Genomic DNA, 27,956 nt, shown 5'->3' on the forward strand with positions numbered 1-27,956 from the left:
ATTAAAATTAAGAACATCTGCTCATCAAAAGACATATTCAAAGTGTGAAAAGGCAAGCCACCAAGTGGGAAAAAATATTTGCAATACTACATATATCCGACAAAAGACTCATCTAGAATATGTTTTTAAAAATTGCTACAGATCAATTTTATTTTTTTTTACCAGAAGAAGGCAACTTAAGGAGGTACTTTACAAAAAAAGCTATCCCAATGGCCAGCATATACATCAGAAGGGGCTCAGCTTCATGAATCATCAAGGATATGCAAATTACAACCAAAATGTTCCCATACTACACACCCAACAGAATGGTTAAAAAACGAGAAAGAAGAAAGTACATGTGTTGGCAGAGATGTGAAGCGGCTCCAACTCTCATACACCACTGATGCAAGAGGAAAACTACAGTAACCACTAGAGTTAAACAGAAATACTATATAACGTGGCATTTCTACCCCCAAACAGAACTTAACAAAAATGTGAACATATGCTCACCGCATTGGCATAATTTGTAATTGCCCCAAATCAGAAACAACCCAAAATGTCCACCAACAGGAGCTGGTAGCATATTAATGCAGATGAGAACAAGGGAACTACAGCTCTATGCAACAACAGATGAATCTCATAAACATGTTGCGCAAAGGAAGCCAGAGACAAGTTCAAAAACAGTCTAAACCAGTGATTCTCAACCTTCCTAATGCTGCAGCCCTTTAATACAGCTCCTGTGGGTTGCGGCCCACAGGTTGAGAACCACCGGTCTAAACTAATCTATGGTGATAGGGGTCAGACTAGTGATTCACCTTGAAAGAAGAGGAAGAGAGAAAAAACTGTGTCTAGGGTCTTTGTAATACTACTTGAGCTGGGTGCCGGCTTTACAGGTTTGTTCACTTAGTGAACATTGCTGAAGCTGTACACTTGATGTATAAATCTGAACAAAAAGTTTACACTATAATTTTTTAAATGGACTTTGCCATAATGAAGAACATAATGATAATATCAAACACATAGGCAAGGATATACAGAATTCATAAAATATAAAAAATGACTATCAAATAACGAGAGTAGTTATAAATTCCCATAGGAAAAGAACACCTCACAGTAAGCACACTGTGCGCTTTATGTGTTTTATGTCGATTTCATTTCCAATGGCTTTTAATCTAAAATTGAAATGCATTGTTGATTCAATTTCCCTCTTCCCCTTTGAGACAAAGAAAGCTTAAAACAAACCACGCTCTTCCTAAACACAGATGAAGCAACAACATCACCAAACTGGTGAAAGCATACCCTAGACAAAAGTAGTCTGTGCCAATGAAGCATTTGTCTATTCTGATTATCGAAATTAAAAAAAACTAGCTAGGGATTGAGCTGGGCATAGTGGTGTGCGGCTGTAATCCCAGATACCCAGGAGGCGCGCGCCAACCCAGCAGTGTGAGGTTGCAAGGAGCTGTGATAAGGCCACTGCACTCTAGCCTGGGCAACAAGGCGAGACCCTGTCAAAAGAAAAAAGAAAGAGAGAGAGAAAAGAAAAGAAAAACTAGGAGCCTTTAAATTTCAAAATAAAATGGTAACATATCAATGAGTGGTAGATTAAAGGACAGTGTCCATATAACATTAGTGGAACCATAAAAGCACTTATAAACCCACCAAAATGTGTGCTTAATGGATTTATTTAGCCTTATGTGCCTAAGGCTATTCTAGTTCAGATTTCTATAACCAACTACACACAAAGAAAAGTACTGAAAGGTCTGAAACTGAATTTTAAATTGGCACAGATGGCATGTTTATAACACCCCCACAATATGCTGAGTGTTCTCCATAAAAACCAACCTAGATACTATCCCTGCCTCTAGGGGACTTAAAATCTAAAAGTAGATGAGGCAGCCTAATTCAAAGTAAACAAAAGGAAACAAAGATGGGAATGTAAGAAAAGGGGCCCCTGGTAATCTCCCAGCTCCCAGAAGGCTAACAGTCCAGTCTCAACAGTGGAGGAGGAAAGCTAACAAGTGAGAGCTGCCTCACTTACCATAAAACTTAATATGACCCCATGCAGTAAATAGCCCCTAAAAAATTATACTGACCAGGCCGAAAATGCTTTGTTTTCTAGCTTCAACAGTCAGATCTAATCTCTGTAATGGATATAATACACACCCTACTGCGTGTGTGTAAAGGACATGAAACAGCCCATTTATAAAGGGCTGATTTACAGCCCCAAATTTAAATTACTAAATCTAAAGTTTATGAAAGCATTATTTCAAAAAACCCTGGTTCAACTAGCAATTAATTAAGGTGACACAACCATCTTTACCTCAAAACTCCTAAAACCTGACAGTTATTCTTACTGTTTTGCACTTTTCATGTTGTTGCTAAAAGGGATATTTGGGTTTGTCTGTAAATAAACATTTCATGGGCTTACAGTTTAGGCCCTGCTCTCCTCATCCAGTTGACTAGAGCTATTTCAATAGAGACATGTCAAACAATCAGCAGAAATGCCTCCAAATACACAACCTCGGTAAGCCCTTGAATTAAAGCATATCTTGACTTTAAATCATGTACATTCTTCCCAGAAGACTTCATGCTGACAACATTCAATTAAGTAAGTTACAGAAAACAAATTCACTTCAACAAACTGCTCATCACTGCTTTGCTGTGTCTTTGGATCAGGTATCTCTGGCAAAGGCTGTTTAAAAAATAATAATGTGGCCAAATTCCATATAAAAGTGAGAAGCTGGAGAAAACAATTACACAGTTGACTCTCCCACATCAGAATAATGTTTATTGAATATGAACTATAAAGGTTGAAATTTAGGATAAAAGTTTAAGGCCAATATTAGAGATATTAGCAAGCAACTGCCTCATTTTTGCAACCACTCCCAGTGATCTCTGCAACAGCCACAATGACTCAATTTCCCAAAATAATATGTTGCCTCTAGTTTCAAACATACCTGTTTAAATAGAAGACTCTCAATCACTTCCCTGTATGTATAATAATAGTCCCATCAGAGGAATTACATAAATAAAAATCTATTTCAGACAGATTTAAGACGGCCAAGTAAAAGCTGTATTTGAAGCTAGTTTATGAAGTCTTATTTTACTTATGGAGTAAAAATACATTTATTCGTTTCCAGTAACCCTAACTCTAAACCTTGGAATCATCTGATTCCTTCTTCCCATCACCTCCCACTCCACCCTCTCAACCCCTCACATTAGTCAGTACCCAAATGTTCAGATTCTCCTTCTCTCCAGGACTCCCTTTGAAACAGTTCTAGAAGGCCTATCTATTCTACAGGACAGCTGAGGTCCAAAGGGCAGAAGAGTCTGCGAAAAGCCAGAAGACAGACATTTCAGGCTAAGAAGCCAAAGGCACAGTCAGACAGACATAATTAAAATACCTGGGACCAGAATGGATAATATAAAGAATCTGAAGAAACTGTCCAGACTAGCAAGTCTTTGGGACTTGAAGAACCAATTGGATGTGGGCACCAGTTGCTCGGACTAACTCAAAAGAATCAGGTGATAAAATGCCCTCTAATTTTTCTCACACACCCAACTTTTCAAGGCCCTCTGCTACCACGTTAGCCCAGACCCTTCTTGGAACTCACTTGAACTGTAATGTCTTAACTTGGTTGTTTACCTACACACTGATCTCAAAATCATCTTCTCAAAGTACTATGTGGAACCTTTTCAATGTTCTCCATTTGCCTTAAAGTAAGACATATAAATATACATCCTTAAAATGTTTTAGCAGAACTTCAAGGGTCTGACTGCTTCTCTGCACCCCCATCCCCCAGTGCTCTCTGCAAATCTGCCATAACGACTTTCAATTCCCCAAAATACTACCTTGCCTCCGGTTTCAAACATGGCTTCCTTTTATACAGAAGATTCCTCCCCAACACTCTCATGCATTTATTTTACCTACTTTACTTTTACTTTTCCATCTGATCTTAAACATAATTTCCTTAAGGAGGTTTTCCCTGAACCCTTCAATGGGTCCTTGCTACATTCCCAGAGAACTCCCGCTTCCCTTTTCATGACAGTCATCAAAATTACAAGGACAAACAGTGAGCCATTTTGAGCTCTTTGAGGGCAGGGATGCATACTTAGCGCTGTGATTAAGAATGTTACTTCCTTACTCAAAAACCTCCAATGGCTTCTCCAAGCTTCTACGTGAAATGTAAGTACACATTTCTCAGCATGGGCCTTCCTTCACAGTATGAAACTTTATGGCCTACTATTCCCTGAACGATCCCCAAAGCAGGATTATCTGCTCCTTACCAAATAAGCCAAGCACTTTCTAGTGACTTAATTTCTGTAGCTTCCTTTATATCTGGTCTGCCTCTTTCAAAATGTGTACCTACCCAAACCTATCCAATTCTATCTTTTCCATATAATTTTTCCTTATTTCCACCTAAATAAATTTAGCTTCTCCCACCTTGACTTCCTTCCTGTTCAAATGTTGTGCTTTCTTACAGTACTTTCCTAGGTCCATCTAGTTGTTACAAAGTTTTTCTGACTCTTACTAATTTTAAATTTCTTTTAAATGATGTCTTATTTTTCTATATAATTGTATCTCCTTACTTCACATGTTATATGCCTTATATCAGAAGGGTGCTCCATAAATGCATTAACTTGAATTTTAAAAATCCATCATATAAAGGCAGCTTATGTAAGGCAGGTGTCAAAGTATGTGGATGAAACTATCGTTTTTTTTTTTTTTGTAGAGACAGTCTTACTTTGTCACCCGTGGTGTCACACAGCTCACAGCAACCTCCAACTCCTCGGCTTAAGTGATTCTCTTGCCTCAGCTTCCCAGTAGCTGGGACTACAGGCATGCACCACAACGCTCAGCTATTTTTTGTTGCAGTTTGGCCGGGTCGGGTTTGAACCCATCACCCTCGGTGTATGGGACCAGCGCCCTACTCACTGAGCCACAGGCACCGCCCAAAACTATCTTTAAAGTGTAAAAGCCACATGTGAAACAGCTAAATGAAATTAGAAATGTATACTAACAGTAAAATAATAGAAATACATCTTCTTTGCCTTACAAATAATTGCTCTTTAATCAAAAAGTAGGGCATATTAACTCGTATTATACATTAAGATGCCAACATTTATTTCAATTCTGACATCTCAAAGTAAATAAATTTTAACTCAAGTCTGATGTACCTGCAGAGCACAGGGCCAATGCTCAATGTTTATTTTTGTTACTAGTTCTGCTGTTTGCTGAACAAAAACAAATAGCAAATAACGTTATTTGAGTTTGCTTAAAATTATGAAGCAGAAGGGACTATAAAAGTACCAAGTTCAGCCCATTAAATTCCTAGATGAAGGCCAGGTGCAGTGGCTCATGCCTATAATCCTAGCACTCTGGGAGCTTCACTTGAACTCAAGAGTTTGAGATCAGCCTGAGACCCTGGCTCTACTAAAAACAGAAAAATTAGCATGCATGGTGGTGTGCACGGGGTAGTCCCAGCTACTCAGGAAACTAAAGTGGGAAGCTGAGGCAAGAGTATCACTTGGACCTAGTTGCTGTGAGCTAGGCTGACACCATGGCACTCTATCCTGGGCAACAGAGAGATCGTCTCAAAAGAAAAAAAGAAGAAAAATTTCCAGATGAGGAAAATAAAGACTGAGTTTGGGGGTGGGGGAACATTACAAAGCCAAAGCTAGGAGCAGGGTTCAGACCATCAGGCTTCACTCCAGCATTCTTCCTGCTCCGAGTTAATGCCCACTTCCAGGCTGCAATTATTAGAGTACCGTATTCTCAACCAGCATGGGAGCAAACCCCAGTACTGAATTAAGGCCATTTGCATATTTTTAACTATGCTCTAGGACATGTGATGAGTGAAAGAATGAAAGGAATTCTTTTTATCTTTTGTCAGGAGCCTCATATTTTATAAAAGGTTAGAAATGAACACTACTCTGTAAGTGTTCAGGAGGGTACGTTCAAAGACTCACCGAGAGGCAAGAAAAACGTGACAGGAAATGCCAATTTCAAAAAAATATGATAGAATTTTGATACATAATGGAATAAGCTACATAGAACATTCTGAATGCTCTATTATCAAAACTTACTGTTTACCAAGAAAGACGGAGCTTCAGGGGAAATGAAGAAAACCTACTTTCCTATTTCTAAAAACACACATAAAACATGAACATAATGACCAAGATCTACCAAATATTTTTCATTATTACTTCTTACAACTCCATTCCTAATAATTGGCATATGGTAAGCATTTAACAAAGTGTTTAACAAATCTCTCTAGTATCACTCAGTGCTATTCCTAAGTACTTGTGGCCCTAGATCAGTAGCTATATAATTCTGCTACTTATAGTAGAAACAATAAATACTGACAGTTTGTATCAAATGGAAATGTTCCCAAGGATAGAACACTGTGGGCATCAATATATGAATATGTCTGCATTTACATATTCATTTGTTCTCCACCACATAAGTAAACTATGTCTGTATGGTATGTATTTTGTAAAATTAATTTTACCTAAAGAGCTAATGTTATCGTATAGAACAGTGATTTTCAAACTTTCCTTACATAACAAAACATTTTATTTCACAACCTAGTAATCATACACGCAGGGACACACATATGTAACTAAAACAAACATTTCATGAAACAATAATCTCAGTAAATGCAAAAAAATCCCTAATATTTTCTATTTCATTTTAAACAGTGGATGTTAATGATCCACTGAACTGTTCTGGAAGCACATAAAACAGCAAAAAAAATATACTGAGATGGTGTAAATCCTAGTTGGGTAGCCATTTCTCAGAAGTAACTTACGATCAATTGACACCAAGTATCAAAATGAAGTCTAGAAGTTATTAAGCACTGTTTTTTCAAAAGTGGTGTCGAACACCTGGAAGGTTTTATTATTCTGTTAATAAAAAGTACTGACTATAATCTGGGCCATAAAACAAGCCTCAAAAATGTTATAAATATTGAGTGATAATGGAATTTATTCCCTGACCATAATGGAATTAAATTAGACATCAATAACAGAAATTATCTGTAAAACCACCCAAATATATGACAAATCAATATTTCTAAATAATCCAAGGGTCAAAGAAGAGATCAAAAGGGAAATTAGAAAGTATTTCTAACAAATGAAAGTGAAAATAATATAAAAATTTGGGAGAAGCAAAAATCACAGGCCAGAATTTTGCTGTTTTAGAGAACAATGAGCCCTTAGGTCCACTTGGTTTTCTCCAGTGCAACCCAAACTCTGCTCACATAAGAGGGTGGTCGCCTGGAGAGAGAACAATCAGATTATTATTTGAGGAAGCTTAATCTGAAGGAAACAATCCCAGCTCACCCAGGTTGGAGAGCTTTCTTAAGACTGAAAGAATAGGAATCTAAGTAAGCACTGTGGTGTCACTGAAGGAGATGAGTCCTACGGAAGAATCGTATGTACAGAGGGCAGCAGGGGAAAACATCCAGAAACAGGCAACACAGGAGGTTGCAGAGCAAGGCAGCTTCCTCCTCATACTAAGGCCAACTCCTGGAATGTCTTATTACTGTTTAATATGTGAAACCAAACCTTAATAGATTCATCCCAGAACCAAATGAAATGTAAAACAGCCTCAGTTTCTCAGGGGCCACCTAGACCAAGACAGGCCAGAAAGAGAAGCTATCTTGCCTTCAACACATGTTCTGGGGTGGCCTAATCCTCAAACTCTGCAAATCTGGCTCATGTTATAAATTCCAGTTATCATTCATTCTAGCATTTCGCAGGGTTGAGAGGAGAGAGGATAAGTATCCTGTTTTAAATCAGTGTAATACTGGTTCACCCACTATTAAAAAAGGAGTGAGAGCACTAAAACATTAGTAGATGACCATTAATTCAGGTTGATGGCTAAGTGCTGGGTTTATCATTTTGATTAGTACATTTTATTAAATGAAAATAAAAGGACCATGCGTTTCCTATGTGTATTTCAGGGAATAAAACTGAGCAAGGATGCTTTGCTACTCTACTTTACTGGAGGCAATCCCACATTCTGCTAGGTTAGGTTTTCATATGCGCCTGGCATCCTAAAATGGCCTCAACAGTCCTGTTTAGTTCTATGCTATTTATTTCCAAAGATTTATTTCCACCGAGAGGGTACCTCAGAACTTTTTAACTATAATAGGTAACTTCATATTTTTACACATTTGAGAAAAAGAAAATACATGAATATATGATATTGAAGGCAAAAGAAATACTGAGTTTAATTACAAAGATATGAAAACAAGAAAATTTACATGGTGGCTTATTAGAGAAAAAAATGCTTTCCTCCTCTTGTCTCAAGACAATTTATTATCTATCAAAAAGCATAAATACTGTGTGCTCTTTTTTGTAGTTGTTAGGTTTTTTTTTTTTTTTTTGAGACAGAGCCTCAAGCTGTCGCCCTGGGTAGAGTGCCATGGCATCACTGCTCACAGCAACCTCAAATTCCTGGGCTCAAGCGATTCTCTTGCCTCAGCCTCCCAAGTAGCTGGGACTACAGGCACCTGCCACAACGCCCAGCTATTTTTTGGTTGCAGCCATCATTGTTGTTTGGCGGGCCCAGCCTGGATTCGAACCCGCCAGGTCAGGTGTATGTGGCTGCCGCCTTAGCCACTTGAGCCACAGGCGCCGAGCCTAGTTGTTTGTTTTTTAAGTTACATCCTTCTTTCTTGAAAGAGCTTGTCCTGGGTATAATCTTATAAACTGAATAGTTCACTAACTAATCAAAACCACTATAGGAGCTAAACAACCATATCAATTCAATACACAGTTATCTCAAATGAAAACTTCACAATGGAAAGTGACAAAGAAAAAAGAAACTTCACAATGAAATAATACTTTTGACAGAACATTTATGACTACAACTAATTTTTCCAAAACCTTTTGGAAAAGAAAAATTTTACGTGATAAAACAAAAGTGATCAAAGCTATATAAACCATTTACAGTGTAAACGATTACTGCGGAGCAGAGATTTATAATGTATAATCAACACACTGAGCAATGTATCAGTAAAAATAATTAAGTATGCCAAGGTCTTATTATAATACCACTTTACGTCCGTAAAGAACATTCCAGTTTGCAAAGCACTTGCATCCATAAACTCATTTGACTCTGCATGTCTTTCAGAGTAAATACAGAAATGAGTCCATGTGGATAGGTGAAACTATGCATGAGATGGCAAAGAGAATGGAATCTGGAGCCAGCCATCTGCTTTGGAATCTTCACACCACCACTTACTAAATAAATGAGCCTATGCCTCAGTTTCATCATCTGTAAAATGGGGATAATACTGCTTCTACCTCTTGAGCCTAATAAGGATTAAATCAGAACAGTATCAAGCACAGAATAACCCCCATACACATGCTGGCTATTGTTTACAGCAGCATCACTATATAGACAAGAAAACTGAAGCTAGTAAGCCACACAGCCAGGAATAAAAACAGGGTCTTCTTTCCCATTTGATGCTCCATCCGCAGAAAGCCAGGTTTCTTAAGTATCCTAAGGTTTTCTAGACTAATAAATGGTTTAATGCAACATTCCACAAATCAAAACATTCAGCAGCTCAAAACATTTATAAAATTGTATCTTCTGTTGATATATACATTTTAGATTAAATTGATTTGTTTAAAAACTCAAACATTCAGTTTGGGGGACAGAACTCCACACTAAGGAATAGTCAGTTCTCTGTATTGCTATATTTGTAAAACAAAACTCTTTTGTTTCATTTTTCAAAAGAAAGACAAAAAAAAGGCAACAAGCGTATCATACCACATAGTGCTGGTGTGTGGATCATTACCTCAAATTCTTTATCAAATAAAAAAACCTAGATGGAAATATACTAAGATGGTGATAATAACTACTAGAATTTCCTTTTTTTTTCAAGTTTTTAAAACATTCGGTATTGTGATATAACATTTGTAATTCTAAAAAGTATTTCCATAAAAAAGTATATCAAGGATGGAAAAAATATTGGTGGAAAAAACACTTAGACATTAATTCTAGGAAATAACAGGTGCCCACCTAAAAACTGCCCCTTTTTCTCACGTTTTAGGTATCTTTCCTCACATTTTGTTCAAAGTTTTTTCCTTTAGTGATGTAGGTGACTATGATAGCATCTTTCACTGTTGTCTAAAAATAGGGCATGGGTGTGTAAATTTATGAGCTGAAATGCAAAACTAGCACAGGATGTCTAAATTAGAGCACTAAATCATTTAGTATACTCTAGTATAAAAATACATTTTAAGCACTGGTATCTACATGTTTGTCTACACATATCTTTTTAATTCACCATCTTTATTCCTTTCATAGTCAAGAAATGTGAAATCATGAACTTTTTCACATTCTTAATTATGCTAAATCACCTCTTACGAGCTTATTGTTGAGCAAAAGCACTCCTCCACTACAGGCATCCAGATCCTTCTTTGAATAAGAATAGACCAGAGCATCAGCAGTTCTCAATTTTCTTTCCACCCCAGCCCGTCTGAAGAGTTTAATAACTCTACAGCAGTGGGGACAGGCTGAAAACATCCCACAGGTGACTCTGATAGCTTGCCCTAGATGTTGTTTCCCTACTTGGTACCCTCCCCTGCACTACTGAGGACTTGGAAGTTGCACACAGCTCTTAAGACCTGCCACTTTAGGTATAGGAGAATTACATACAACCCAAGGACCTGAAAGGTATCTGACAGTGTCACTTTAACAAGCTTAAGAAGAAAGGCCAAAAGTTAGTATACATCTTCACTTGGAACATGCAAGGTTCAAATAATAATTTCTGTACTGGTGATACCAAAGAAGATTTTGTTCTTATGGCAAATGGCATCTCGGACCTGGAAGTGTCTTCTAATCAAGGAAGTAAGCAAAGGAGGAAAAGTTTGGAATAAGTCAAAGGAATCACTCCTAACATCTGAAGGAATAGCTTGAATGTATGATTAATGGATCGGAGATTTGTCTAAGTCAACTTGCCAGATAACAGAAAAAGGAATCCAAAGATTGACAAATGGAAATGTGATGCTATGTGATCCCCAATTTTCTCTCCACGATATCTACTTGTAACAGGTTTGACATGTTTATGTAAGTGGCATTTTTGTACTGGAGAACTCCATAATAATAACCAATTAATTACTAAAAAAGACTTGGACATATGCCATATTACAATCATAAATATAAGTCAAATATGCTGGCTCAGCATGGTGACTGACAAGAATTGCCAAGCATGTTATTTACAGATAGTGTCCATAGGTCTTTGTCCACTTACTGTGGACAAATTCCACAGCATACATGCAAAGTCACGTGAAAAATTCTCACAAGTAGAAAATAGGAAATAGAATTTGAAAACTTCCTTGGAAAATGTGTGTTGTCTGATCCAAATGTGAGCCAATATTACATCATCTTTCATAAGGATGCAAGGTATGGTACTAAGCTGATTCGGAGACTTCAAAATTCGGATTACGTATATGAAAAAAATGTGTAACTGCAATTATCTTCAAACCAGAAAACATTATTAATTAATAAACGCTGACTGTTAACTGTAGTTTTATAGTGAGATGACCCTTAAATAGCACAAAATACAACAGTGATGCGCGCATTTAGTGTTTGAACAAAACAAAAACTGTGTAAAAGTTGCTGTCCTCTGTACTTAAAGATGCTACCAGTGGTGGGTCACTTTATCACTTTACCTGAACATATATTGCTGCTGTAACCACTCATGGAAAAAGTTGACAAAAAAAATTGGTAGGTATCTATTTCTTCTGAAATCAATCATAAAACACACTGTCATTGTTGTCCTGACTTGCTGTTAGTAGGTAGTAGTAGGTTAGTAACAAACATATTCTCAAAGTTCCCAACATGGGCTGTAACTGTAAAGCCTAACACTTGGGTCAGTGAGCAAACCAACAAGTAAACAAAGTGAACAGAAAAATCTCAGTTTTGTACCATGTAAACATTTGAAGTGGTTTCAGTAAACAACATGAAGAAAGTCGTCACACAGAGGTGGGATGGATAAACATTTGCTGAATGAATACGTCCATTTCATCCTCGTTCTATACCCACGTGTCAAAGCATCAAAACAATTTAATGTGCGGCAGTTTCTGTTGTGTCTCAAACTTTACATATAAGTTTATCATGAGTGTAAAAAAAAACCTGTTTGGCTTGACTCACCATGAATCACAGCCAGGAGGTCATCTTGTGGTGTATCAGCAACTATGTTTTCACTACAGCTATGTGACCTGAAGTGGCAGCAGCAGAGGGACCAAAATAGAAGAGGCAGGAGCCTTCTCCTGGCTTCTCGGCCGCAAATGGGCTTTTCCAGCCCGTTTGGGCAACTGAGCAAGAGCCAACCGCAGAGGAGAGAAAGAACCAAGCCCACGGCCCTGCTGAGAAAGGCTGCAGGCCCACCACACCTTCCCTGCCCTCCCGGGGAGCCCGGGGCAGCAAGAACACAGAGGGCAGGTTTCAGATTAAACAGCGTGCAGAAAACACAGCGCCGTGACCGTGAGGGACAGATTTCGGGAAGGTCTGGGCGCCAAGGCTCTCCATCCACCCCGGGGCTCCGGGAGTGGCCCCCTGCTTCCGAGCACCCCCGGCCACCCGGACCTGCCCCTGCTCGCACCTCACCTGTCGGTGCCCCCGGGCCTGCCCCGGGCCACCCTTCTAGCCCGAGCGCCCCGGCAAGTCTCTAGGGACCGGGAGCCGGGTCAGCATGGGCAGGGGACCCCTGCCCGCCCCGCCGCCTCAGACCGGGCCCCGGCACTCACTTTCTGAATCCGCTTCAGCGCCATGGGTCAGGGAGAGCGGTGGGGACACCGGCCGGCGGGGGGCGGCTGCGGGGGTCGGGGCGTGGGTCGTCGCGGGCTCGGCGCGCCGGGTGCTCGGCTGGCTCAGCGCGGTGGGTCCCCGGCTCGCCGCTGGCTGGCTCGCTGGCTCGCTGGCTCGCTCCGGGCGCCGGTGCCTGCTCCGTGTGCGCCTGAGCGCGAGGGTGCGCGAATGTGCGGGCGGGGACGCCGGCGAGACTCTTTTGTTTCCGCTTTTGCTTCTGGGAAGGAGCCTGCGCCCTCCCCGCCGTGCCCCGCCCCGCCTGGCACACTGGGAAGTGTAGTTCCAGCCTGTCCTCGGCCGCGGGCCTGGGCGCTGGCGAGGGACCAGTCGCTGACCTCGGCGGGCAGTCTGGGATTACAGCTGTCGAGGTCTGGAGCTGGCCTCCGCAGTTTGATGGACAGCAATTTACTGAACCTGCGGCTGCACATCTGTACAATGGGGTCACAAATGACCTCCTAACGCACTTAAAGGACTTTCTAAACCTTCACAAGTTAATCGTTACTTACCCCACAGGTGCTACAGCTGATCTTGTTATTTTTACCTTTACAGACTTCACCAGTCCCTCTGAAACAAATGAATTGCCTCCATTTCTCATCCTGCGCACGTTCACAGACGTGTACCTATTAAGACTCCTTACTTACCTCCTTAGTGCTTATTTACTTAGAGAAAAAAGTGCCTCCTCTGTCCAATATGCAAATCTTACCTTGCCTGTCCGCAGGTGTGTCCCTCCTCATAAATTTCCGCCTTTCAACTCTGAATTCTGAGCTTCATTCGCACCCTCAGCTCCTTCCAGTCCACAGACTGTCCTATCTCAACAGGCTACTAAGGATCCACACTCCCTCAATTCCTAGGCGCTATGTACCCATTAAAACTTGACTTCTGGTGAGCTTCTCATTACCAAATTCAGTTCATTTCTTTTTCTTTTTGGGGGGTGAGGGTGAGGAGACAGAGTCTCATTCTGTCACTCTGGGTAGAGTGCCGTGGCATCATAGCGCGCAACAACCTCAAACTCTTGGGCTTCAGCAATCCTCTTGCCTCAGCCTCCCGAGTAGCTGGGACTACAGGCGCCTGTCACAGCGCCCTGCTGGTTTTTCTATTTTTAGTAGAGATAGGGTCTTGCCCTTGCTCAAGGTCTCTAACTCCTGCCCTCAAGGGATCGTCTAGCCTCAGCCTCTCAGAGTGCTATCATTATAGGCGTGAGCCACCGTGACCCGCCCTTCAATACATTTCGTATCTTGCGCGACATTTTTGAACCATCTGATTGCTAGCCACCCTTCTGCTTTTCAAAACATTCAGCACCCCTGGCTTCCACAGCACCGAGGCCGTGGGGTCTTCTCTGCCTTTCTCTTCTCTGTTACTAGCTCCTCTTCTCAAGCGTTGGCGTGCCCCAGAGCTCTAAGACTTGTCCTGTCACCATCAATATCTTTCTAGGAGATAGACTTCCTGCCCTTGTCTGAAGTGGGAGCAGCCTGGCGTAGTCTGAGGAACACGGGCTTTAAAGACTGACCATTATCCCTCTGACTCCTACCAGCTGGGTAACTTTGGCCAAGACACTTAAACTCTCTAAAGGGCCTGGTGCGGTGGCTCGTAATCCCAGCTCTCCCGGAGGCTGAGGCGGGTGGTTTGCTTGAGCTCAGGAGTTTGAGACCAGCCTGAGCTCGAGCAGGACCCCGTCTCTAAAAATAGTAGGCGTTGTGGCCAGCGCCTGTAGTCCCAGCTGCTTGTGAGGCTGACGCAGGAGGGTCTCTTGAACCCAAGAGTTTGCAGTTGCTGTGAGCTGTGACACCAAGGCACTCTACCAAATGTGACAAACTGAGATGGGCTTCAGCAATCCTCTTGCCTCAGCCTCCCGAGAAGCTGGGACTACTGGCACCCGCCACAGACTATTAAAAAATAGTCTCTAATCCCCAATTTCCTCATCTTTTCAGCAGAGATGATTATCCTTAGAGGTACTATGATAAGAATTAACTGATATTGGGTGGCGCCTGTGGCTCAGTGAGTAGGGCGCTGGCCCCATATACCCAGGGTGGTGGGTTCAAACCCGGCCCCAGCTGAACTACAACCAAAAAATAGCCGGGCGTTGTGGCCGGCGCCTGTAGTCCCAGCTGCTCTGGAGGCTGAGGGAGGAGAATCGCTTAAGCCCAAGAGCTAGAGGTTGCTGTGAGTCCTGTGACATCATGGCACTCTACCAAAGGCGGTAAAGTGAGACTCGGTAGCTACAAAAAAAAAAAAAAAAGAATTAACTGGTATTAAAGGAGTGGGGAAAGTATCTGGCCATGTATGTCTCTATTTTTATATTACCTGGCTGGATACTTTCTGGGAAGCACTGGTATATAATGTTTCAGTATAGTAACTAATATATTGAAAGTACAAATATTATTTCCTTACCCCATTTTATCTACACAGTGATGACTATGAAATCTCTCTTTCCAGCCCGAACTCTCACTTTAGTTTCAGTTTTGTATTTCCAAAAGCCTACTGGACATGTCTGCCTTCCTTCCCCTTGGCCAGCAGGCAGAGTCTGTTACTGAAAGGTGAAGGTGGGGGGAAGCTTACCAGGAAGCCCCTCCCCCCCAATAGCTACCATAGCATCCCAAAGACTTACAAAGAGCAAGGAACAAAAGTCCACTCCTGTAACCTAAAAGAAAAATGGAGTATGGAGTAGTGAAAGAATAATGGAAAAAAATTAATGAGACCTAAAACTTAACCGGGAAGTCCAGCCCAATTAAGAGGTATCTGGAGCCTGAAGCTTACTTTACTTTTGGTGCAGTCCTGCTTCTCTCTGCACATTGACCTATCGACCTTTCTCCAGTTACGCCTCAGCCTCTCTTATACCCAGTTTGAGCTTGCCATAGCCATTAGTCCATTTTGTGATGACCTTCCTGTTGCTATATGACCAAGCCTTTGGTATTCCCTAACTCATCTCCCCCAAAAGGAATAACCTCACTGATGCAACTCCCGTCTGTAAATTGTCAGCTAGTGAACAAATTATGTATTAATTATTCTTGGGTCACCACAGGTGACTGCCCATAATCCAATCAACCGTGGAAAGTTTGGAAGTAATATTGGACAAAGGGGCTTCTGGAAAACACCTGCAACATCCTGTCACCCTATAAAAAGGTATACCTGGGTTAACTTGAAGCACTGTTTTTGTGCTCCAGAAAGAACACTACCTCCACATTGCTCTTCCTTTTTTTTTTTTTTTTGTGTGTGTGTGTGTGTGTGGTTTTTGGCTGGGGCTGGGTTTGAACCCGCCACCTCCAGCATATGGGACCGCCACCCTACTCCTTGAGCCACAGGTGCTGCCCCACATTTCTCTTCCTTTTTAAAGGTAAGCAGAAATTCACAGTAATACCTCCAATTCAATTCTGACACTATGAAGTTGATTCTAGTTTTTTTCCTTTCCTTATTTTAAATCATCTTTTCTGACAGTAAGAACACATCTCCTGTTATACTCGGAATATTTATTGGCCAGGCAGGGTGGCTCACACCTGCAATCCTAGCACTCTGGGAGGCAGCTGAAATCAGAGGATTACTTGAGGTCAGAAGTTTGAAACCCCCATCTCTCCAAAAATTTTTTTAAAAATTAGCCTGTGATAGTGGCACCCTTCTTGTAGCGCCAGGTACTCAGGAGGCTGAGGCAAGAGGATTGCTTGAGCCCAGGAGTTAGAAGTTGCAGCAAGTTGTGATGGTACCGCTGTTCTCCACTTAGGATGACAGAGCAAGACCCTGTCTCAAGAAAAAAAAAAAAAAAAAACAAAGAAAGAAATACTTACTTCAAAAATTGGAGTTATACTTAAGAAAATTGGTATAGAAGGGACATTTCTTAAACTGATAGAGACCATCTACAGCAAACCCACAGCCAATATTGTACTGAATGGAGTTAAATTGAAATCGTTTTCACTCAGATCAGGAACCAGGCAAGGTTGCCCATTATCTCCACTGCTTTTCAACATTGTAATGGAAGTCTTAGCCATAGCAATTAGGCAAGAAAAGGTGATCAAGAGTATCCATATAGGGTCAGAAGAGATCAAACTTTCACTCTTTGCAGATAATATGATTGTATATCTGGAAAACACCAGGGATTCTACTACAAAACTCTTAGAAGTGATCAAGGAATAGAGCAGCGTGTCGGGTTACAAAATCAACACTCATAAATCTGTAGCCTTTATATATACCAACAATAGTCAAGCTGAAAAAAACACTCATGGACTCTATTACTTTCACAGTAGTGCCAAAGAAGATGAAATATTTGGAAGTTTATCTAACAAAGGACATGAAAGATCTCTATAATGAGAACTATGAAACTCTAAGAAAAGAAATAGCTAAAGATGTTAACAAATGGAAAAATATACCATGCTCATGGCTGGGAAGAATCAATATTGTTAAAATGTCCATACTACCCTAAGTAATACACAATTAATGCATTCCCTATTAGTGCTCCACTGTCATACTTTAAAGATTTTGAAAAAATACTTCATTTTATATGGAATCTGAAAAAACCTCAAATAGCCAAGACATTACTCAGAAATAAAAACAAAGCAGGAAGAATCACACTACCAGACCTCAGACTATACTACAAATCAATAATGATCAAAACTGCATGGTACTGGCACAAAATCAGAGAGGTAGATGTATGGAGCAGAATAGAGAACCAAGAGATGAACCCAGCTACTTACCGTTATTTGATCTTTGACAAGCCAATTAAAAACATTCAGTGGGGAGAAGATTCTCTATTTAAGAAATGGTGCTGGGTGAACTTTCACTCTTTGCAGATGATATGATGGTATAGCTGTATAACCTGTAGAAGACTGAAACTGGACCCACACCTTTCACCATTAACTAAGACTCTCACTGGATTAAAGATTTAAACTTAAGACATGAAACTATAAAAATACTAGAAGAAAGTGCAGGGAAAACACTTGAAGAAATCAGCTTGGGCGAATATTTTATGAGGAAGACCAGGCAATTGAAGCAACACCAAAAATACATTACTGGGATATGATCAAACTAAAAAACTTCTACATAGCCAAAAACATAGTAAGTAAAGCAAGCAGACAGCCCTCAGAATGGGAGAAGATATTTGCAGGTTATATCTCTGACAAAGGTTTAATAACCAGAATCCACAGAGAACTCAAACGTATTAGCAAGAAAAGAACAAGTGATCCCATCGCAGGCTGTGCAAGGGACTTGAAGAGAAACTTCTCTGAAGAAGATAGGTGCATGGCCTACAGACACATGAAAAAATGCTCATCATCCTTAATCATCAGAGAAATGCAAATCAAAACCACTTCGAGATATCATCTAACCCCAGTAGGATTAGCCCACATCACAAAATCCCCAAACCAGGGACGTTGGCGTGGATGTGGAGAAAAGGAAACACTTCTGCACTGCTGGTGGGAATGCAAACTAATACGTTCCTTTTGGAAAGATATTTGGAGATCACTTAGGGATCTAAAAATAGACCTGCCATTTGAACCCTCAACTCCTCTACTAGGTATATATCCAGAAAACCAAAAATCACTTTATAACAAAGATATTTGTACCAGAATGTTTATTGCAGCCCAATTCATAATTGCTAAGTCATGAAAGAAGCCCATGTGCCCATTGACTCATGAATGGATCAATAAATTGTGGTATATGTACACCATGTGCTATTATGCAGACTTAAAAAAAGATGGACACTTTACCTGTTTCATATTTACATGGATGGAGCTGGAACATATTCTTCTTAGCAAAGTATCTCAAGAATGGAAGAAACAATATCCAATGTACTCAGCCCTACTATGAAACCAATTTGAAAGCTATAACCCAACTATAGCCCAAGAAGAAAGGGAAAGTGGAGAGGGAGGGGGCGGGAGAGGGGAGGATGGGTAGAGGGAGGGTAGTTGGTGGGAACACAACTGTGGTGCATTTTACAAGGGTACATGTTAAATTTACTAAGTGTAGAGTATAAATGTCTTAACACAATAACTAAGAAAATGTGTTGAAGGCTATGTTAACCAGTTTGATGAAAATATTTCACATGGTATATAAAACCAGCACCATTGTACCCCATAATTGCATTAATGTACACAGCTATGATTTAATAAATAAATAAATAAAAATTGGAGTTATGCTTCCATAAGCCAAGAAACTCCAAGGTGTGTTGACGACCATCCGGAGCTAGGAGATAGGCATAGGACATTTCCTCCCTTGGAGCCTCCAGAAGGAACCACCCCTGTCTGCAGCTTGATTTCAGATTGTGGCTTTCAGAACTGTGAGATGATAAATTTCTGTTGTGTTAAGCCATTCTGTTTGTGGTACTTTGTTACAGCAGCCCTGGGAAACCACTACAGGGGTGTATTAGGAGCATAAGTACACCACACCCTCCTTACGCCAGCCCTGTGCACTGACTTCTTACCTTACTTAGGCACTCTAGGCTATTGTGTTTCTTCCAGCTCTGACATAGACACGACCTTACTTGGCTCCACCTGTTGGCGTTAGGTCTGAATTATTTAGGAAGAATTGGAAAGTGATGGGGAAGAAGAGGATGATGACAAGGAAAACCCTTTAATAGCTTTTTAGCTAATGCTATTCACTTTGTTCTTTTAGTATTTCCTCTAGGAATTAAAATATCATGCTAAATGATCAGTCTGTTCAGAGTTTATATGACTACTTCACATAAATGTAAGAACTTAAAATGCACAATTCCTCATTCTTTGTGCTATTGTTATATTTTACATATACATACATTATAAACTCCATAACACATGTTATAATTTTACATTAAGCAGTCAGAAAAAAAAAACAGTCCTTCTTTTGTATTAACCTGGGTAGAGTTGGAGAACATTCTTTTTAGTAATGTATCGTAAGAATGGAAAAGCGAGTATCCAATGTACTCAATCTTAATATGAAGCCAGTAGACAAACAAAGAGAAAAACGCAATCTAGTTCAAGGTGGGGGGGGAGAAAAGGAGATAAGGAGGGGAATTGGTGTGCTCCTAGCTGATGGGCACAATGTAAGGGCATCTGGCACGTCCCCTGGGTGAGTGGCACAACTAGAACAGGGACCTTCCCTAACAAATGCAAACACTGTAACCTAATTGTTTGTAACCTCATATTAATCTGAAATTTAAAAAAGGTAGTCTTTTATATTTGCCCACATAGTTGCCATTTTCATGCTCTTTATTTCTTCATGCAGATCTGAGTTTTCATTTGCTGTCATTTTTTTTTCCTTCATCTTGAAGAACTGAAATCAAGGTGGTTAACTGAGCTTCCTTCTATTCTGGCTCATTCAAGTTGTGGGCAGAATTCAGTTCCTTGCAGTACAGGACTGAGGTCCCCAACTGGAGGCCACCCTCAGCTCTAGAGACTTTCCTGGGGTTGCAGCCACATGACCTTCTCATAGTCTGGTGGTTTGTGTCTTCAAAGTTAACATGAAACTGTCTTTCTTCAGTCTGCTACAACAGTTTTACATAACAAAGCAATCAAAAGAGTGACTATTCCACTCTATTCACAGGTCCCATCAACTCTCAAGGTCAAAGGATTAAACAGGACAGCAAAGGAAAATCACAGTGGCCAGCTGTGGTGGCTCATACCTGTAATCCTAGCTATCTGGGAAGCTGAGGCAGGAAGATCACTTGAACTCAGGAGTTTGAGACCAGCCTGAACAAGGGCAAAAACCCTACCTCTACTTAAAACAAAAAAATTAGTGAGTCATTATGCAGGGGGGTGGAGGGAGGCTGTAATCTCATCTACTTGGGAGGCTGAGGCAGGAGGATCCCTGCAGCCCAAGAGTTTGAGGTTGCTGTGAGCTATGCCGACACTACTGCATTCTACTTGGGGTGACAGACAAAGACTATTTAAAAAAAAAAGAAAGAAAATTAATACAGAGATTAACTTCCATATCCTCCCTAACTTCTACCTCCTACCCATTTTCTTCTTCTTAGTTTATAGAGTTCTACTTAGAGGGACTAAAATGTTTGATCCCATTAAAGTATACAATTACAACCAAACAGCATTAATTAAACATCTGCACAGTACTAACAGGAATTCATTATAAATCTTTTCTCTGGTAAATATGTTAAAACTTTTTGCAGAGGGAAGCGTGATGGTGGTAGGGTTGGTAAAATGGTGGCATTTTCAGAAATGGAAGTTTTATCTCATCTTTCAGAAATGGAAGATGAGATAAAACTATACTCTGAGCATGTTGCTAGAAAATTGTGACCTGACCTCTAATCTTTGATACAACAAGAAATATTTCTCTATTCTCAGCTCAGCCTTTTCCGTTTAGATCAAAGGAGCATCTAAAAGACATGGCTTGAGTTTTAAATCTATTTAATAGCCATAAAAGTTAGGCTATCTGATCCACTGATTTGCTCAAGCTAACCCAAGACTTTGCACTTTCTAAGTGAAAAGTTGACCCAGGTGGGAAAATAATCTGAGCCTGTGTGAAAGGAAGAGTGGGATAGACAGGGTCATGTGGGGACAAGGTGTCTGAAAACTAGGGAGTTTTCAAAAAGTCCAGATCTGTACCCCAACCAAGACTTGGAATCTGAACTTTAAGAATCTCCTTAAGTGAGGTGGCTCCTTCTTTCTCTGCCTTACCATTCTCTGTCCTTATGTGAGTGTGGGGGCAGGAGCTTGGACATTCTATAGCAATAACCCAGCATAGGTGAGTATTCTGAACAGCTGGTGTTTAGGAACCACAGGTAGAGTGGAAAGAAGATGTCACCTGCATGCAAAATAGGGGTTCTGCCAGGTTCTGCTAAGAATACAAGTGTCACCTTAAGACAGTAATTTTGAAACTACAGTGCACAATCCTGAATATGTATCAGAATCAACTAGGGAGCTTAAAAATAATGCCCATGTTCAGGCTTCAACCAAGGCTAATTAAATCAGACTATGTAGCGGGCTGTAGCAGGGGTTTTTCCATAAAATTTCTTCAAATCAGCAGTTCTCAAGTTTTATCATGCCCTCAATTTTTTTCATACAAAACATTTATTTTTTCTTAATTTCAAAATAGTAAGGAGGTACAAATGTTTTTGTTACATGGATTCACTGTATAATATTGAAGTCTAGGCTTTTAGTGTGCCTATCACCAGGATAGTGTTCATTATATCCCACAGGTAAGTTTATTTATGTATTTATTTATTTTTTTATTAAATCGTAGCTGTGTACATTGATATAATCATGGGGCGTCATTCACTAGCTTCACAGACCGTTTACCAAGTTTCACATATACCCTTGTAAGATGCACCGCTGGTGTAATCCCACCAATCCCCTCCCCTCTCCACAGGTAGGTTTTTATCCCTCAGCCCCCACCCATTCTTCCCCTTTCTTGGTTCCCAATGTCCTTTACATGTCTTTGTACCCATGTGTACCCATCATTTAGCTCCCACTTATTAGTGAAAAACATGTGCCATCTGTGTTTCTGTTCCTGAGATACTTCGCTTACCATAATGGTGTCCAGTTCCATCCAAGTTGCTGCAAAATATATTATTTTATCCTTTTCTATGGCTTCATAGTATCCTTGGTGTATATATACCACATTTTCTTTATATAGTCATTGATTGATGGACACTTAGGTTGATTCCATATGTTTGCAATTGTGAATGGTACTGCAATACACATTTGAATGCAGGTATTTCTTTGATAAAATTACTTTTTTTTTTCTTTTTATGTTACTTTTTTTTTTCAATACAATGACTTCTTTTCCTTTCAGTAGACTTCAGTAGTGACCTTGCTTGATTGAATGGAAGGTCTACTTTTATGTCTTTGGGGAATCTCCATACATGTTTCTATAGAGGTTGTACTAGTTGACAGTCCCATCGACAGTGTATAAGCTTTCCTTGTCTGTGGCTCTGCACCAACGTCTATTGCTTTTCTGACTTTCTAACAATTGCTGTTCTGACAGAGGTAAGGTGATTCACTGTGGTTTTAATTTGTATTTCCCTGATGATTAGTGATGGCAAACATTTCTCATAACTTTTGGCCATTTGTCATCTTCTTTTAAAAGTATTCTGGTTCCTGTGTTTTGCCCACTTTTTGAGGGTTTGTTTGTTGATTTCTTGCTGATTTATTTGAGTTCTTTGTAGATTCTGGCTATTAGTCCTTTGTTGGATGTATAGTTTGTGAATATTTTCTCCCATTCTATAGGTTGCCTATTTATTCTTTTGATTATTTCCTTTGTTGTATAGAAACTTTTTAATTCTATCTTTTTTTTTTTCTTTTGTGAGACAGAGTTTTGCTCTGTTGCCCTAGCTAGAGTGCAGTGGTGTAGCACTGTCCCAGCTAGAGTGCTATGCCACTGCACTCTAGCTGGGGAAGTGGTGTAGGTCACTGCAACCTCAAATTCCAGGGTTCAGGGGATCCTCCTGTCTCAGGCTACTGAGTAGCTGGGACTACAGGCATGCACCATCATGCCGGGATAATTTTTTTTAATTTGTTGTAGAGAAGGGGATCTTACCATGTTGCCCAAGCTGGTCTTGAACTCTCGACCTCAAGCAATCCTCCCACCTTTGCCCTCGAGAATGCTAGGATTACAGGGGTGAGCCACTAAACTCAGCCTATTGTTTGTGCCTTTGAGGTCTTAGTCATAAAATCTTTGCCTAGGCCTATATCTATAAAAGGTTTTTCTACATTTTCTTCTAGAATTTTTATGGCTTTACGCCTTACAGTTAAGACCTTAATCTATCTTGAATTAATTTTTGTATATGGTGAGAGAGGGGTCCTGTTTCATTTTTGTACATATGGCTATCCACTTTTGACAGCACCATTTATTTAATAGGGCATCTTTCACCATGCTCTAAAATTTTATTTTATTTAATTATTTTTTTAACATGTTGTAGAATGTCTTCCAATCACCAGCTACAGAGCAAGCTGGGAATGGAATGGGTACCTCTTCTAGGCTTGCTTTCCCTCCTGCTTCTGAAGCTAGCAGAACATTAGAGGCTCTCCACATGTGATCCCAGGAGGTCCATGCTCTAAAATTTTAAATGTGTGTCAGAGTTTCACATTCAGTAATTATGGGGTGGGGCCCAAGAAGTTGCATTTCTTTTCTTTCTTTCTTTCTTTTTTTTTTTTTTTGAGACAGAGTCTCACTTTGTCACCCTTGGTGTCACAGCTCACAGCAACTTCCAGCTTTTGGGCTTAGGCTATTCTTTTGCCTCAGCCTCCCAAGTTGCTGGGACTACAGGTGCCTGCCACAACGCCCAGCTATTTTTTTGTTGTTGTTGTTATTGTTGCAGTTTGGCTGGGACTGGGTTCGAACCCGCCACCCTTGGTACATGGGGCTGGTGCCCTACCCACTGAGCCATAGGCACCGCCCAGAAGTTGCATTTCTTTTTTTTTTTTTTGTAGAGACAGAGTCTCACTTTATGGCCCTCGGTAGAGTGCCGTGGCCTCACACAGCTCACAGCAACCTCCAACTCCTGGGCTTAAGCGATTCTCTTGTCTCAGCCTCCCGAGTAGCTGGGACTACAGGCGCCCGCCACAACGCCCGGCTATTTTTTGGTTGCAGTTCAGCCGAGGCCGGGTTTGAACCCGCCACCCTCGGTATATGGGGCCGGCGCCTTACCAACTGAGCCACAGGCGCCGCCTTTTTTTTTTTTCTTAATAACATTTTCTTTTCTCTAGCTTTATTGTAAAAATACAACATATAATACACACAACACAAAATATGTATTCATTGACTATTTATGTTATTGGTAAGGCTTTCTATCAACAGTAAGTGATTACTAGTTAAATTTTCGAAGAGTCAAAAATTAGATACAAATTTTTCACCTGCACAGGGGTCGACATTCTAACCCTCACATTGCTAAAGTGTCAACTGTATTTACCAACTGTTAAGATACAACCACACCTCCAGAGTCACTCAAAGTAACGGCTTATCTGAAACATCTAAAAAAAGAAATCATAAGAACCAAAAATGCTACATTTTCCTGAAATAACATAAGTCCACCATTGTTAAAAATCTAGAAAGTACTCAAGAATTGAAGATCAAATGAAAGTAGACAGAGTAAATAAAGAAATGAACAGAATATGTATTAATCAAACTGTAAGTAACCAAGTAATTTTTCTTGCTTAAAATTAATATTGTGGGGCATTGCCTGTAGCTTAGTGGATAGGGCGCTGGCCACATACACCGAGGCTGGCAGGTTCGAACCTGGCCCAGGCCAGCTAAAACAAAAATAACTGCAACAACAACAAAAAAATAGCCGTACATCGTGGCGAGCACCTGCAGTCCCAGCTACTTGGGAGGCTGAGGCAAGAGAATTGCTTAAGTCCAAGAGTTGGAGATTGTCGTGGGCTGTGATGCCACAGCACTCTACTCGTGAGACTCTGTCTCAAAAAAAAAAGAAAGAAAAAAGAAAAATTAATATTATGCTCAAAAAAGAAGTGAAATGGTACCCAAATTTGTAATCAAAAGTCCCTTATCCACTGTTCTGTTCCTTGATCTTCAGCTTTTGTTCTCTGGAAACAGTACACAGAAGTTGCATTTCTGACAAGTTCCCAGGTTCTGTTGATGCTGCTGGTTCTGGGACTACACTTTGAGAACCACTGCCCTGGATCTTTGTTGTTCAAACTGTGGTCCATGTACAAGTAGCATCAGCATCCCCTGAGAACTTATTGGAAATGGAGAATCTTGCACCCGACTCCAGACATGCTGCATCAGACTTTATAACTTAATAAAATCCCCAGGTGATTCGATAAACATTGGAGTTTAAGAAGCACTCTGCTGGAAGCCAGTGATGTATAAGGCGCTTGTAAACATGCACATTTCCTTTAAAGAGCCTAATTTAACAAGTCTTGGATGAATCTCCGATGTCTATACTTTTGAACAAGCTTCTCTGGAAGTTCTACTGTGTGTTGGCAGGACTTTTGAAAACCTCCACCTTGAACAAATCTTTAAATCTGTCAAAGCTTCAGTTTCTTCATCTGCATCTAATGCAATAAATGTATTTCTTTAAAGTGAATGAGGTTGAAACGGGGTACCCTTCCAACTCACAGATTTGTAAAAATAAATAAATTAATTAATTAACTAATTAAAAAAAATTTTATCAATTGAAGAAACCTAAAAAATAAACTTTATGCTTTGAGATTGGTTTAAACTTTTCTTTTTTTTTCTTCTTTTTTTTCTTTTTTTGTAGAGACAAGAGTCTCACTGTACCGCCCTCTGGTAGAGTGCTGTGGCGTCACACGGCTCACAGCAACCTCTAACTCTTGGGCTTACGCGATTCTCCTGCCTCAGCCTCCCAAGCAGCTGGGACCACAGGCGCCCGCCACAACGCCCGGCTATTTTTTTGTTGCAGTTTGGCCGGGGCTGGGTTTGAACCCGCCACCCTCGGCATGTGGGGCCGGCGCCCTACTCACTGAGCCACAGGCGCCGCCCGGTTTAAACTTTTCAAAACACTTCACATGCATCTTTGTAACATGGAGATATGTGTGCAACACAGAGTGGTTCAAAGTGTTTATTTAATCTCTTACGCTTTCTCCTAGGGGGTGGTTTCAAAATATGGTTTGTGGTCAACGGCATACTTAATTTAAAAATATTATTTAATGTCTACCAGATGCCAGACTAAAGGCACCTGATGAAGAAAAAAGACAAGATCCGTACTCTCAAATGGTACATCAAAATCCTGTGGGCTAGGGAGGGAAGTGCCAAGGCTTGCTAAAAATGCAGACTTCTGTGCAGCAGCCCATACTCACAATAAATAATCATTGCCCCTAGGATTACTTCTTTGTGTGGGTGTCTCTCAAAAGGGTGGGGGCCAGGTTTCCTTTATTTTTTAATTTTATTTTTTTATTGTTGGGGATTCATTGAGGGTATAAGAAATCAGGTTACATTGATTGCATTTGTTAGGTAAAGCCCCTCTTATAAATGTGCCCTGCCCCCAAAAGGTATGTCACACACCTCCCCCCCTCCCCCCTCCCCCCTCCCCCCCTCCCCCCCCCCCCCCCCATACCTCCTTCCCTCTCTCTCTAGGATTACTTCTATTTTTTTTTTTTTTTTTTGTAGAGACAGAGTTTCACTTTATGGCCCTTGGCACTGGTAGAGTGCCATGCATCACACAGCTCACAGCAACCTCCAACTCCTGGGCTTAAGCGATTCTCTTGCCTCAGCCTCCCAGGTAGCTGGGACTACAGGCGCCCGCCACAAGGCCCAGCTATTTGGTTGCAGTTCAGCCGGGGCCGGGTTTGAACCCGCCATCCTCGGTATATGGGGCCGGCGCCTTACCGACTGAGCCACAGGCGCTGCCCTCTAGGATTACTTCTATTAGGGGTATTACACTGTGCTAGGTGGTAAGGAATATACAGAAGAAAAATTAGATGCACTCCTATCTTTCCTAAACTTACAATCTTCATGGGAGGAAGATATAAAAAAAAAAACTGTATAAAATAAATAAGTAGCAGTGCAACAGAGTATTCATTCATTCTTTCAATAGCAACAATAAAGTTTCCTGAGAGCCAAACGAATGATGCAGGGAATAAGAGCTAAAGGTGTTGGGGCTGCGCCTGTGGCTCAATGAGTAGGGCGCTGGCCTGCGCCTGTGGCTCAATGAGTAGGGCGCTGGCCCCATATGCCCAGGGTGGCGGGTTCAAACCCAGCCCCGGTCAAACTGCAACAACAAAAAAAAAATAGCCGGGCGTTGTGGCGGGCGCCTGTAGTCCCAGCTCCTCGGGAGGTTGAGGCGAGAGAATCGCGTAAGCCCAAGAGTTAGAGGTTGCTGTGAGCCGTGTGACGCCACGGCACTCTACCCGAGGGTGGTACAGTGAGACTCTGTCTCTACAAAAAAAAAAAGGTGTTCAAAAGAACGTCGTCGGCATGGACTGGAGGGTAAGCGAGAATTGTAGCACTTAAAAGGAGAGAAGCGAGTGGCGCCTGTGGCTCAGTGAGTAGGGCGCCGGCCCCATATACCGAGGGTGATGGGTTCAAGCCCACAAGCCCAGCCCCGGCCAAACTGCAACAAAAAAATAGCCGTGCGTTGTGGCGGGCGCCTGTAGTCCCAGCTGCTAGGGAGGCTGAGGCGAGAGAATCGCGGAAGCCCAAGAGCTGGAGGTTGCTGTGAGCCGTGTGACGCCACGGCACTCTACCCTCGGGCGGTACAGTGAGACTCTGTCTCTACAAAAAAAAAAAAAAAAGGAGAGAAGCATTTGGATAAGCA

At 41.0% G+C, this 27,956-nt stretch overlaps 1 protein-coding gene and 1 non-coding gene across 3 annotated transcripts in view; both read right to left on the bottom strand.

Moving 5' to 3' along the window:
- UBE2D1 (ubiquitin conjugating enzyme E2 D1) overlaps nt 1-13,011 on the bottom strand; it is a 40,063-nt gene extending 27,052 nt beyond the window's left edge. Inside the window, exon 1 of one of the 2 annotated variants that reach the window (XM_053585192.1) lies at nt 12,748-13,011. In XM_053585192.1, the coding sequence (XP_053441167.1) occupies nt 12,748-12,771 (24 nt within the window). In that variant the 5' untranslated portion in view covers nt 12,772-13,011. The remainder of the gene's footprint in view (nt 1-12,747) is intronic. The other variant, XM_053585193.1, reaches the window with a different exon arrangement.
- A 10,617-nt stretch (nt 13,012-23,628) lies between these two features.
- Nucleotides 23,629-23,768, bottom strand: LOC128582867 (small nucleolar RNA SNORA7). The gene has a single exon (XR_008379290.1). It is a non-coding gene; the product is annotated as a small nucleolar RNA SNORA7 (small nucleolar RNA).
- Between the last annotated feature and the right edge of the window lie 4,188 nt (nt 23,769-27,956).

This window comes from Nycticebus coucang, chromosome 3, assembly GCF_027406575.1.
Source record: "Nycticebus coucang isolate mNycCou1 chromosome 3, mNycCou1.pri, whole genome shotgun sequence".
NCBI classification, from domain to species: Eukaryota; Metazoa; Chordata; class Mammalia; order Primates; family Lorisidae; genus Nycticebus; species Nycticebus coucang.